The following is a 14,137-nucleotide window of genomic DNA, read 5'->3' on the forward strand; positions in this document are numbered from 1 at the left end:
TTAATTATTTATTATAGAAAAGATAAGAATATAGTTAGAAGATATGCGCCGGCCTGCCAGTGTTTACGTTCTAGTAGTTTCTACTATTCTCATCATATATACATTCTTTACGCTAGGAATATAATTCATTGTCAAATATATGCTTTTTTAATAAAAATTATAATACTATTTTTGATTTTCTTGATTGTCGTCTTCCATATATCTCTACTTTAAAATGAGAAATTATAAGAAAAAATTATCTTTCCAAATAAAATTACCACACAAGTCTTTATGCTTTAAATCAATCAAATTCTTACATAATTGTCGCATTCTTTAACGTTAAAATTTGTGTTTAAAAAAGTTCCTTTCCATGCGCAAAAACTTTTTATTCAATTTACAAAATTTTGTCTTTTATTACAATAAAAGATATTCTTGTACATTATTCTTTATAAAAAACTAGCAATATGTGTAATATTCTTTTGATATCCATAAGAACAGAGTTACACGAAAAGATTTTTTTGTCTAACCAATACGATTTTTTGTTGTGGCTTGTATCCAGATATATTTTGAATTTGCACTTTATAAAGTGAATCCCAAATATATGAATGCAAAGCAAGAGTTTTTTATAACGTCGTATTACATATTTAAGATCAAATGCCGTGGAAAAATGAGTTTAATATTAATATATCAATTGCATTTATAATTCAGGGCTATTGATTTACCTTGAAATAAAAATCAAAAGAAGTTTCTTTAGAATTCGACATTATATACAAACTCTTGCTATGTATTCATATATCTGGGATTCACTGTAAGTTCTTCAACACTAGAAATCAAGTTTTGTGCTATAATTGCGCGCATATTATTAATGAAATCCTGTTGAGCTAGGTGCAAACCATGTTTTCAAGCTAATGATAAAGGTGCTGGGGAGGTTTCAAAAATTGCAACATGATGTGATGACATATATATAATAATGGATATGTTTCATATCCATTATGCCATATCTTTTGAAAATAGACTTGTTAAGTAGTTTTAAAGTTCTAGGCTCTTTTTCAAGTGACCCTCCATGCAAAGATGGCCGATCCCGATTTATAACGGTACCCTTGAAATCTTTGTTTGATGAATTCGAAAGTATTATGAAGTATGAATTAGATTTTCATGTTTCTGTTTCTTGTCGTAAGTGACAATAGCGCATTTTTGGCTTTTATAAGAAGCAATGGAGAAATTCAAAGAAATAAACACTCATAGAGTCTGAAAAAATGACGCTATCCTACACATTTTTATTCAGATTACGGTTAAAAGGGTACTATATTCCCATCTTTGCATAGAGGGTCACTTGAAATTACGCTTACAGTCCCTTTAAGCTCGTTTTTTAGCTCTGACCCCGCCCCCCCCCTTTTTTAACATAATTATATGAATTTATATTTTTAAAGATTTGAATCTCATAGAAGCACTGCAAGGATTGTTTATAGAACATTTTTAAGAACTTAATGTTTATTGTTCATCTATAATTTAAAAAATATCTTACAACGAAAAATATATCAATGGAATGCTGCAAATATTTAGTTTTTGAGTTGAATAAATATATATGAAGCTCTTTAAATTTGTTTTCGAATATTTTATGACTATTTTCTTATCCTACAATTAGGGTTTCTATACCGCAAGTGGAATTTACTTGCGTGCAATTGCAATCCATATAAACTACCTATAGAAGCACTGCAAGGATGTTGCTACATTTCATTTTAAGAACTTAATGTTTATTGTTCATCTATAATTTAAAAAATATCTTACAACGAAAAATCTGATAATGGAATGCTGCAAATATTTAGTTTTTGAGTTGAATAAATATATATGAAGCTCTTTAAATTTGTTTCCGAATATTTTATGACTATTTTCTTATCCTACAATTAGGGTTTCTATACCGCAAGTGGAATTTACTTGCGTGCAATTGCAATCCATATAAACTACCCGCAACGGAATTCCGATTTAAAACCCTAGATTTAGATAGAATAATATAAAACCCATTTAAAAATGTCAAGACGACATTTTATAGATTCTTTTGATGTCGCTAAAGTTTTGGGTTAAAGTGTATAGTTCTAAACAACTCAATTTTGTGGTAGTGAACCAACGGAACGACCAGCTTGATCTAGATCTGATAAAACAACAATTTGTTCGGTAAACATTGATATTTCTAAATTGGGTTTATACGAGATTACAAGATTTTTTAAGGGAAAACCACCCATGAATGACCCTTGGATAGAACTGATTTTTAGGACATATCCTAACGTAACCCTGGAGGAGAAGGATAAGTTTCTAAGGATAAAGACTGATGAGTATCTGAGGAGAAGAGAAACTATCCAGAGTTTTTGTAGGAACAGTTCGGAACCAGAGTTCAGTAGACAGATCATAAATAACAGTTTAGGTAATGAATATATTTACAAATTACTAATCTATGAATAAAAATTAAAAATTGAAATATATGTATCGCTTTTCTATTACTGAAATTGTTGTATAAACAGGTTAACCACAAATGACGATACTTCAGAGACTAATTTACTGAAGTTATACTGTCTGTTTCATGATTCCCTGTAACCATGAACTTCTATCTCTCTTTTCAAAGTTATTTAATAAATCATATAAAGAAAACTTAACTTAACCAGGCCCACTGCAAGTATCAAATATCCTGCATAGCAGCATAATGCCTTATCGACAAACTTACATAAAACTTCTTCTGATACATTTATCATTCTATTTTTAATCATGGTTGCAAAGCTAAAATTCTTAGCAAAACTTTAACTAGATGAATTATCAGAATTCAGTTTAATGAGGGCCAGAACATTCTGGAGTATCAAAACTAACTTTAGAATAAAATTATTCCTTGTAATTGCCCAATAAACTTGGGACACATAAATTGTGCAGTGTTAACAGACCCATTTAACAAATATAACTGTCAGAACTATTTGCTTTGTAAAAGCATCAAATACACTTAAGTATTGCTATAATGTCGTCTTCCTATATCCACAGTATAACTATTTTCTGTTTAGTTTATGATGCACAGGATGAAGTTTCCTATTGTATGATACCAAAGGTAATCAATACCAATTAATGGCAAGGGAGTAAAAAGAGGGCACAGTCTGCCTGAACAAAATCAAGACTCTTGAAATGCCTCAGAGAAAAGGTTGGTCCGGTAGGGTTTGAAAATATTTAAAAAAACATATCGAGAAAAATGATTATCCTAACTTTTTTCTTCAAGATCTTTTTGAGAAAATTAATGTTTTATAGATCTACTTGTATAAGTTATAATTGGTTTAGTTTTTTTTTTCCTTTTGAAACAATTTCAAAACTAAATAGAACATTTTATTAGCAATTGACAAAATGAAAAAAAAAATTTATATGATGAGACTATAAAGACGACCTAAAACTCTTAAAATATGATGATTCTAAGATTAAATTGTCCTACAAAAGTCATTGTAAACGTGTAAAAACAGAAAATAAAGAAAAAATAAAATTGCACTTATTTTACTGTTAGATATGCACTTTATTCTAAAGTTATCACTATTATTGTTAATTTTGTTGGAGACAAAAACTGAATTGACACTTGTGACGTCGGAATACAGTTGTACTGAGAGTGTACAATTTCTACGTTGCCATCTATTGTGCTAGAATCTCTTTTGATATAATTTTGAAAACCGATAATTTTCAATTGTGGGTTCTTTATAACAAAAGTAACATGCGCGCATATCTATTGCAGGAATTATCAGAATTATTTCCAGGGTACCGTTGTGAATCGGGCATTGTCCTCTTTTCATGAAGGGTCACTTAATATAACCCTCACAGTCCCTTTAAAAATAAATAATTTTTCCAGGCAGCGTCTTCTACTTGGTGTACTCACTTCATTGATCTAGGTACTAATCTTTCAATTCAAACCCATCTTCTTTACTCAGAAACAAATATATTTGGAAACTTAATATCAGCAACTATCTATGTTTTCCATTATGTAAATGCTTAAACGTACTGAGTACTCGCCTAAAACTCTAATTTCAAATATCTATATCTGTTCAACCTGACAGTGTAAGCTTTTGAAATTTTTAAACTTTGACTATTTGTACTCACAGAAATCATCTTTGCCACACATTCAAATTTTCTTATCCCTATATTTTTGCAACCTGATGTTGAAAACATTTGATATTTCAATCTAACCGAATATATAATTTAAAATATCCAAGGTCTACTCGACATTGGATGGGAAGCAACTTGCAAAGATATAGAGATTAGAAAATCTGAGTTTGTGACAAAGATTAACTCCTTTCTACGACATCAGGTTTCAAAGATTTTCAAGTAATTGATTCATAATTGAAAGATTAATTAAACTAAGGAAACCCGTCTAAAAGGATAAGATCACAATACAGTCAAGCTCTACAGTTTCTTGCTCCTAAACTCTTCCCTGCTCCACCTCTAGATACACTTCAGGGAGTTAGTAAATACAAACTACATTAATCAATTGTACTCAGACCAGGGGAGGGGGGGAGGGTGATGGCAGAAGTCCTCAATTTGTAATCATCACTTCCTCAATTTATAATCTGAAAAAAAATCTAGCTTTAAATCGCTTGTTTCTTAAAATGAAGACAAATCAGTAAAAGTATTTTAAACATGGGAGAGCACCATTTTAATTTATGCAATAATAATAACTAATTACGCCTTAAATATGATTTTGAACCTGACAGTATAATAAATAATAAGTGAAAATATGGTACCCTGGTTGGCATTAAATATCCCCGTGCTAAGCCACCCATCCTGGACAAATTCCAACATCCACCCCCCCCCCCCCTGAACATTGATTGTGATTGTGATTTCTAATTCTCATATTTACCCTAAGAAACAACGGTATACATTAGACTCCTATTTAATATCTAATCCATGTTAAAACAAACAACCCTTGATCTCTTGATAATTTTCTCTAAATTGTCAAAGACGTAGATAAGATACAAAGTTATAGTTGATTTTATATTTACAGTCTTTTTTTGCCTGAAGGAAGCCTGGAGTAAGACGACATCCTTAGTTGTTGTTCGTCATCCGCTTGCTAGACTTGCCTCAGTTTACCAGGAGAAGTTTGTCAAATATGCAGACAATAAGGAAAGTAAAAATCAATTTGAGATTAATCAAAAATAAGAAAATAAAAAAATTGCCTCAGCTTTTTAATTCAATGGGCACTGAGTCCCGCTAAAAATAATTTTTAAAAAAAACTTTAGCCTCCCCCAACCCTCAGGAAAAATTCCCGGGAACGCCTCTGGCGAAAACTCTAATGCCGTCTCATCCTTTTTGGTTAACCCTGTATCTCAAATCATTTAACAACTTAGTCCTGGGGCCCTCTGGGAAGGAATATAATAAGTATGTACAGACAGAAGATTGAACCTCGAGAAATAATTAAACCTGAGAACGAGAATATACCAACTCCAGAAGAAATGATCAGGTATTCACACAGATCAGGTAGAGATAGTCGATAGATGCATCATTGACGCGGACCGAAGGAAGATACTAACCTACTATACGCCCACAATGCATCCTGTACATGAAGGTTGCGGCATTGCGCACTTTTAAAACACATGTACTGGCTTGTCAGATGCCGGTACGCGTCAATCCTGCATCTTTGTCTATCCGATCTGTGGGTATTCATTTTTAAATTATCCCAATTTTCAATTCTTTCACCCAGAAGCCCACAAGAATTATCCTTTCTTAAAACACATTTTGGGCTAATTGAATCAGAAAAACTGAGTCGAAAATTGTAAATGTCTGTAAGTTAGTAGTATTATAATTAATTGCTTATCAATTTTAGCTTAAAGGTTGCCGAAATTTTGTTTTTGAACACAATATTGACTTAATTTTAGATTTGTGACATATCAACTGAACTCGGGGAGCATTTATAATAATAGCAAAATTTCAAATTGTTAGAAATATTTTGTAAAATTGTTGTAAACTTTCTTTTGCATTCTCAGTTCATGATAAATTCTTTAAAATGTTTATATGGTTCCCGGATTTAAAAAAAAAATCTTTACACATTCTATTTGATAAAATTTGATATTTTTTTGCGAAAATGTCGAAAAAAACAATAGTTTGAAATATAATTTTAGTTTTAAATCGATTATTGTTATAAACTTGGTTTCTCTCTTCTAACAAAAAATCGATTTGTATCAATAATTGCAGAATGTTATTTTATAAAAGATTATAATAGTGATGGTAACCGATTTCAATTCAAATTCGGCAAAAGCCTCTTTAATTTTTCGCGAAAAATCCTCTTAAAGGGATCGTAAGCGTAGTGACCCTCCATGCAAAGATTCCCAGTAAGCCCGAATTAAATTGGTAACCAGAAAAGCTTTGTCTGATCAAGTATGAATTAGATATCAATGTTTATAATTATGAAAAGCGATTATATTCAATTGCGGAGTCTCTAAAAAAATACTGCAGGAAATCACATAGGAATTATCAAAATGTAAACATTAAACCATAAATAAACGAGAATATCTCCCACATTATTGATCAAATAAAGGGTGCCGTTGTGAATTAGGCATTGCCATCTTAGCATGGAGACTCACTCATAGTTAAGCTTACATGACTTACAGTCATGGAGAATAGAATATATATTAGAGGGGAATTTACTAGAAAAAAGTGTAAACCGGCCATTTTGTTGTATTGTTTCCATACTAAAGGTGTACTGCACATATTTATGCTATATAACCTTTTGGGCCCTGGAATATCATTTTACAGAAAATCTAAAATTATTGTTAAAAGAAAACCAAATTATGAAATAGGCTGGTTTCATAATTGACCAATGATCATTTCACATAGTCTCTATGCCTTCCACTTTACAAACGAGATTTTCCGTTATAACTATAAATCAAATGATGTTTTTTATTAACCTAATCCATTTAGTTTATTTAACAGTTTAAAAAATTCGAAATTGAAATGAATAGTCTAGGGAACATACTCTATCAATGTACTCTACTGCACATAATTTGTGAACATTTACATGATTTGTACACTTTGAACTCCCTTTCAGGCTGAAAGGGACTGAATAAATTCATACCGAGGGATTTTCTAAATTCCACTCTAATATATATTCTATTCTCTATGCTTACAGTCCTCTTACATCCTTCTAAAACTGAAATATAAATGCGCCTAAAGATGAAAAGGGTGGATCAGCATTGGAAACCTCAGCATGAAAGCTGTCCCTTCTGTTTACTGGACTTTACAGTGTACGCCAGGTATCCATAGTTCACAGAGTACATAACTAAATAGATATTCATCATAAGACGATCTTTAGGTCTTCATTCTTTTATAATTTTTGTGGGACACAATGCACGTACACATTGCTCACATGTTTATATTCATTTTGAAGTGTGAACAATGTAAATTATGTACTCGTGTAAAGTCAAACAAAATGTTTAAAAATTATTTTCGTCTTCAATAAATGGCTGTGAGCTAGGGGTTGAATTGTTTAGGGCTGTAAGGATAAATGAATATCGAGGGTTGAAGTGATAACCGAATGTGGAGGGTTGAAGAGATAACCGAATGTGGAGGGTTGAATAGATAAATGAATGTTTAGGGTTAAAGAGATAAATGAATGTTAAGGACTGAAGAGATAAATGAATGTTTAGGGTGGAAGATCTAAATGAATGTTTAGGGTTGAAGAGATAAATGAATGTTAAGGGTTGAAGCGATAAATGAATGTTTAGGGTGGAAGATCTAAATTAATGTTTAGGGTTGAATAGATAATGTTTAGGGTTGAAGAGATAAATGAGGATACTCTATTCTTCTTGATAACCTCTGGACTAGAGGGTCGATTAAACCCTGGGATAAGGATAAACCCTTCAACTCATGATGAGAGAACGTTTTGGTCTCAGGTAAAGGGTTGACCATAACAGAGGTGAGACTGCAGAGATAACTGTGACGGATTGTATAGTCCTTTTTTAATCAATGTCATTTATTAAACTATTAATCCACAAATTTAACCTGCAGATCGTCACATTTAATGAGTTCTGGGAATCATTATTAATATCTTCTCCTTTGTGGGTATCCCTGTTTAATGTGTAGGGCTAACTGATCTAATACTATAAAATAAAAGTATAAAAAAATGTTATACAAATGTTATATATTCTTTATTATATCTGCAATTCCATGAGATATTCAATTAATCAGTACTAAATTGAACAGGAACTGCTACTCAAGCAATTTATAAATTTTGTAAACACCTCTGAAACATATTATCGCCAAAAATTGGATTTTTTAGTGCTGGGGTTTCTCCTTTCCTTCCCTTTTCCCTCTGCTATTCACCCATCCTTTTTTTCTATATTCAAATTACTTCGTACTTTGTGTAATGTATTTGTTTTTGATAATTTCAAAAAAAATGTTTCTATAAAACTTTGAAGGGCCAGCCAATCAAAACAACCAGAAATTGTTCGGCTGTAGTCCTGGCTAGTGATTGTTTAGTTATAAATTATAAAATTAAAAATGTATTTATTGTGATGTTAGCCGAAATATCTATCTATCTATATATATATTTGTTATAGATAAATAAATATCCCCTACAGTTTGGATTTGAGCACTTTGTAAAATAGTATAATTTAATCAATTGTCTAATGTGATTAAATTTTCCAGGTTTACAATGAGACGATATCTGAACTTCTCCACCCTTATCAACAAGATTTTCTTATGTTTAATTACTCTGCTAGAGCGTATCTAGAAAATTTAAATATTCCTTTCTCCTCAGCTCTCATCTATCTTTAGTAAACCTAAAGGTACTGATTTCTCGCCTGCAACTTTATTTTTCTAATCCTGATATTTTTGCTTCCTGATGGTGTATACCATGGTATCTAAAATGTTGACTATTAAATAAAGCAAAATTCATGTCACAGGTCATCAGGTTGAACAGACATTAAGATTAGAAAATTAGAATTAGAATTTGAGGAAAGATATCTGTTCCTTCAGAATAAGTTTATTCATAATCTAAGCCAAATTGTGATATTCGTATTTACAAATTTTATAAAAATTTAATAATCTTAGTGTAAACTCTTTATAAAAGTTTACACAGCTACCTATCTTAGTTTTGGTAAAGCTGGATTAAAAACTGAATTCATTTAAAATAAAATATTTTGTATTAATGTGATTTAAAATGTTATTTTATAAGTGAGTGTGAATGACAAAGTAGGGTGGGTCACAAAACAAAATGAAAAGTAAAAAGAAGGATCCTTGAAGGAAATAGAAAAACAACAGTTGTAAGAATTGATTAAAACATCTTCATGCGGACATTCGGACTATCTTATTTAAAATTTACATCATGAATTCTTTTAATTCTACAAGGAATTTCTAACTTTGGTTAATAACAATATTTTTATATTGCAATAAAATGAAAAAAAGAGTTTCGAAACTCATATATTTAGAAAAACAAACAAATTGTCCATTTATTCATTCTAAAAAATCAGTATTAATACTTTGAGTTTAGGAGTTCATATTCTTAGATTACTGGGATACCATTACATGAAATACAAAAAGGTTAGTAATGACTATGTTTCGTGGATAATGACGCTAGATGACTTTCCAAGAAAATAATCTTGCAAAAATGTTCGCAACCCATCTGAACATATTCGCAACCCATCTGAACATATTTCATGTACTGTACCGCGTAATTTCAAGTTACTCTTCATTTAGAAAGTGGAATGTCTGGCGTTTCCAGCGAAAAGGGTAAATCGTTTCGCGAAAAAAAACAAATGCGGATTTTTTTTTGGGGGGGGGGAATGCGAAAATTTTGTAGAAAAAATACGGAAGAGAAATTATTAATTATGATAAAATAAAACTTCTAATGCTAACCTCTGAGAGCAGAAAAGTTTTTAGAGCAATAAATTGGTGTAGCTATGGTTTTCGCGTAATTTATTTTTTTGTGATTTTTTTTTGCGAAATTTTGCATCGTTTACGCATTTTTTGCTTTATTCATTTTTGCGAAATACGAATGAAAATTTTCGCGATTTCTTCGCGAAAGTTTTCGTTTGCTGGAAACCCTAGGCATGTTTGATTAAGAATACAGAAGGTATTCATCATAAAAATTACTGGAGGAAACTGTCAGAATTAAGCCCTTTTAAAGCTGGAAGAACGATGATATCTCACGCATTAATGATCAGACAAAGGATGAAAGGGTACCGTTGTGAATCTGAAATGTTTTTTTTCAATGGAAAGTAATTTGAAATTACAACGAAATGCATTTTTTCAAATTTTTTTAATTGCATTTTCAATGCAACGCACTGTAGTAATTAGAGGGCCATATTTATTCTTGCCTTTGTCAACATAAATCTAAGTTAATTGAATAATTAGTTCGATAAAATATTTAACTCATTTCCTGGCTATTGTTCTCTTCTAGGAAATAAGAAGAAATCGTTCAACAAAATCTGAGTATATGTAGATATATATATATGTAGATATATCTGAGTATATGTAGATATATATATATGTAGATATATCTGAGTATATGTAGATATATCTGAGTATATGTAGATATATCTGAGTATATGTAGATATATCTGAGTATATGTAGATATATCTTTGGCGTTTACTTCTTAAAATATTGACTGTGAATATATTTAAAAAAAAAACAAGTTAATTAAACTTAAATACAATAATTTTCCTGAATTTTCTCATTGTTGAGGTTTTCCCTCAAATAGGAGAATAATCTAGCTTCATACATATAATTTTACAATATTCAAGTATTCAAGTAGATATATATTTGACTATTACATTTTCCAATATGTCACGTGAATATAGATGAGATGTTGTGTTGTGAACTATATATGAAGAGTTGTTATGTAATCTTGTAATCTTGGTTTGTTTTTGTAACTTTATCCCATCCCTCGTTCCGAGCTCAAGGCTCAGCTTATTCCCATGCAAGGTCCTGTCATTGCACTTGTTAGAATCTTCAGTTTAAACTAGGGTTTTCCAATACTTATTTCGGACTAGAGTTTTCCGATACTCATTTCGGACTAGAGTTTTCCGAAACTTATTTCGGACTAGGGTTCACCGATAATCATTTCGAACTACGTTTTACCATTACTCAATTCAGACTAATGTTTTCCGATAATCATTTCGGACTAGGGTTTACCGATACTCATTACGGACTAGGGTTTTTCGATTCTTATTTCGGACTAGGGTTTTTCGATTCTCATTTTGGACTAGAGTTTTCCGATGCTCATTTCGGACTAGGGTTTACCGATAATCATTTCGGACTATGGTTTTTCGTTTCTCATTTCGGACTAGGGTTTTTCGATTCTTATTTGAGACTAGGGTATACCGCTACCCACTGTCCTGTCATTGCACTTTTTAATATCTTCAGTTCGATAATCATTTCAGACTAGGGTTTTCCGATTCCCATTTCGGACTAAAGCTTACCAATAATCATTATAGATTTTCCATTTTTTTCAAATAGGATGTTCCGATACTCATTTCGGATTATGGTTTTACAATACTCAGTTCAGACTGGGGGTTAACGTTCGATGCTCTTTTCAGAAACAGTTGACTGATACTCATTTCAGACTATTGTTTAAAGATACTCATTTCAGACTATTGTTTACAGATTCTCATTTCAGACTTTTGTTTACAGATACTCATTTCAGACTTTTATTTACAGAATCTCATTTCAGAAATTTGGTTACATATACTCATTTCAGACTTTTGTTTACAGATACTCATTTCAGACTTTTGTTTACAGATACTCATTTCAGACTTTTGTTCATATATACTCATTTCAGACTTTTGTTTACAGATGCTCATTTGAGACTTTTGTTTACTGATACTCATTTCAAACTTTTGTTTACAGATGCTCATTTCAGACTTTTGTTTACTGATACTCATTTCAGACTATAGGACTTAATTTGATAAATAGACATGGTGAATTTTTTTTATTTTGTTAGAACAATATTTGTATATATAAGTTTGTTTGTTTACGAAAACTTAACTAAGATTGGTTTAACATAGTTAATTCAATTTTTTTTCCCTTCATAATCCTGCACTTTATACAATGTGACATTTTTCATCTTGAAAGATATAAATGTACAGAGATGTTTTAAAGATATTCCTATTAAATAGATTAACTAGGTCGGTTGTGAACATTGGCTGTTCTAATGTCATTGAGTACTTGTGGTGTGCATAAGTTCTGTAGAGAGAAATTTAAGTTAGTTTAGTCCTTCTCATGTCCTTCTTCATTTCTCATTAATATGATATATTGCTCAGTGAAATAATTTGATATTCTCAAAATAAAAGTCACTCCTGAGCTGAAAACTTTAGAATGGTGGATATCAGGATTACCGCTTAATCCACTCTTTTTCTTAATCTCCAGATTAAATATTGCTTGTTCTCCACTCATTTTTAATCTCCAGATTATTTATCCGATCAGGATTAAGGATATCCCATTCAAAAGTTTTCAGCTCTGAGTGGTTAATAATTATGAAATCCATTAAAACACCAAACCACCCCGCTTATCATTGAAGTACACTTTAACCCCTAGAAGTATGAGTTCACGGACTGTACAATTCTTGGTGATTTTGCGTACATAAGCTATCTATGTTTATTTATTTATCTATGGGTCGGATTCTCTGTAACATCTCTTATTTCATGACTGATTCAAGAACTGTTAAATAGATTGTAATCTCGTCTCAGTGGATCACCAGATAATGTCTGGATATATAATATATACATTCAAGTAAACAGTATTCACCCCGGGAATTTATAACGAATTTTCCTCTGAGTTCATGTTATTCCAAAATTATTATAAACTATTTTCCAGATTTCAAGAGGGGTNCGATTTATAAAATTGGGAACATTTTTTGCCTCAAAATCTCAGGGAGGGGCTACGCCCCTCCGTGAATCTGTCAGGAGGTGGCGAATGTCCCCCCGCCACCCCCCTGTGTCCGCCCCTGGTAATAATACCTGACCAAATATATTCTTATCAGTTTAGTAGTGCTATAGGTTAGACAATTATTTTTAAGCTAATCACCCCTTTTGCCAGTGACCGCGCTGACAAGAAAAAGGATGAACTCTTGGTTTTCTTTTTTCAACAATAAAAACTGTAAAACTGTTTCCTTCTTGGTCAAATCATCCAAAATACTATTGCTTATTGAATAAGTTTATTAAAAGTAAAATATTCAATATTCAGATCTTTACTATAGACTAGAGATTCAGGAAGCAATAAAAGTCTGGTCCTTTGTGGGTAACCTTGCATCCAAGTTATTAAATAAAATTGTTACATTTGATCCTAAGGGTATTAGAATAGGAGAATAATCTAGCTTCATACATATAATTTTACAATATTCAAGTATTCAAGTAGATATATATTTGACTATTACATTTTCAAATATGTCACGTGAATATAGATGAGATGTTGTGTTGTGAACTATATATGAAGAGTTGTTATGTAATCTTGTAATCTTGGTTTGTTTTTGTAACTTTATCCCATCCCTCGTTCCGAGCTCAAGGCTCAGCTTATTCCCATGCAAGGTCCTGTCATTGCACTTGTTAGAATCTTCAGTTTAAACTAGGGTTTTCCAATACTTATTTCGGACTAGAGTTTTCCGATACTCATTTCGGACTAGAGTTTTCCGAAACTTATTTCGGACTAGGGTTCACCGATAATCATTTCGAACTACGTTTTACCATTACTCAATTCAGACTAATGTTTTCCGATAATCATTTNACATTGGGTTCCAAAGATATAGTGATTAGAAAATCAGAGTTTGTGGCAAAGACACAATTCCTTTATTTCCAGAAAGAGATAATAAGAGTAATTTCATGATCTTGCACTTATGGCTCACTACTGAAAAACTATTATATTAATCCTAAATTTTATTCATTTTCCTGTTTGTTTTCTTGTAACGTTTCTTAAACATCCCTGCCACACCCCTTCCCTTACCCTGCCACACCCCTTCCCTTACCCTTCCTTCCCCGCCTAGATTTCCCCTCCATACATCTTGGGTTTTAACTGTGTAGTGTGTATTGAATAGGTTTGAGCTCCGGGATGCTTGACACGGAGTAGGGAGGAGGAGAGGACCAGGCGTAACTCAGGGTTCTCCGGGGTACTGGAACTACACAACCCAAACAACAACAAAAAAAATATGAACATTTTCGCCAC

General features: G+C 31.7%; 1 protein-coding gene across 3 annotated transcripts; it reads left to right on the forward strand.

The window, feature by feature from the left end:
- Positions 1-9,136, forward strand: LOC111699850 (carbohydrate sulfotransferase 11). Of its 3 annotated transcripts, none has more exons than XM_023470594.1 (13): positions 4-116; positions 1,410-1,436; positions 2,097-2,151; positions 2,250-2,398; positions 3,021-3,064; positions 3,842-3,881; positions 4,352-4,449; positions 5,008-5,109; positions 5,334-5,446; positions 5,862-5,886; positions 7,156-7,235; positions 7,754-7,874; positions 8,629-9,136. In XM_023470594.1, exons 1-13 carry the CDS (start codon positions 44-46, stop codon positions 8,755-8,757), a joined length of 1,056 nt encoding a protein of 351 aa, XP_023326362.1. In that variant the 5' UTR covers positions 4-43; the 3' UTR covers positions 8,758-9,136. The 3 variants fall into 3 exon arrangements, with proteins under 3 accessions (XP_023326364.1, XP_023326362.1, XP_023326363.1); XM_023470595.1 differs by having other exon boundaries at positions 5-116; positions 4,352-4,446; XM_023470596.1 differs by lacking the exons at positions 7,754-7,874; positions 8,629-9,136 and adding an exon at positions 7,655-7,699 and having other exon boundaries at positions 1-116.
- Positions 9,137-14,137: the final 5,001 nt, after the last annotated feature.

The sequence above is a fragment of the Eurytemora carolleeae genome, unplaced genomic scaffold (assembly GCF_000591075.1).
Source record: "Eurytemora carolleeae unplaced genomic scaffold, Eaff_2.0 scaffold347, whole genome shotgun sequence".
Lineage (NCBI taxonomy): Eukaryota > Metazoa > Arthropoda > Copepoda > Calanoida > Temoridae > Eurytemora > Eurytemora carolleeae.

Bases quoted from the DNA above. Each gene is read 5' to 3' on its own strand.
- LOC111699850 (XM_023470594.1), top strand. From the start codon at position 44: ATGCGCCGGCCTGCCAGTGTTTACGTTCTAGTAGTTTCTACTATTCTC. The intron at 3,882-4,351 runs GTACTAATCTTT...AATTAAACTAAG, and splicing joins TACTCACTTCATTGATCTAG to GAAACCCGTCTAAAAGGATA. The intron at 5,887-7,155 runs GGGAGCATTTAT...ATGCGCCTAAAG, and splicing joins TGACATATCAACTGAACTCG to ATGAAAAGGGTGGATCAGCA.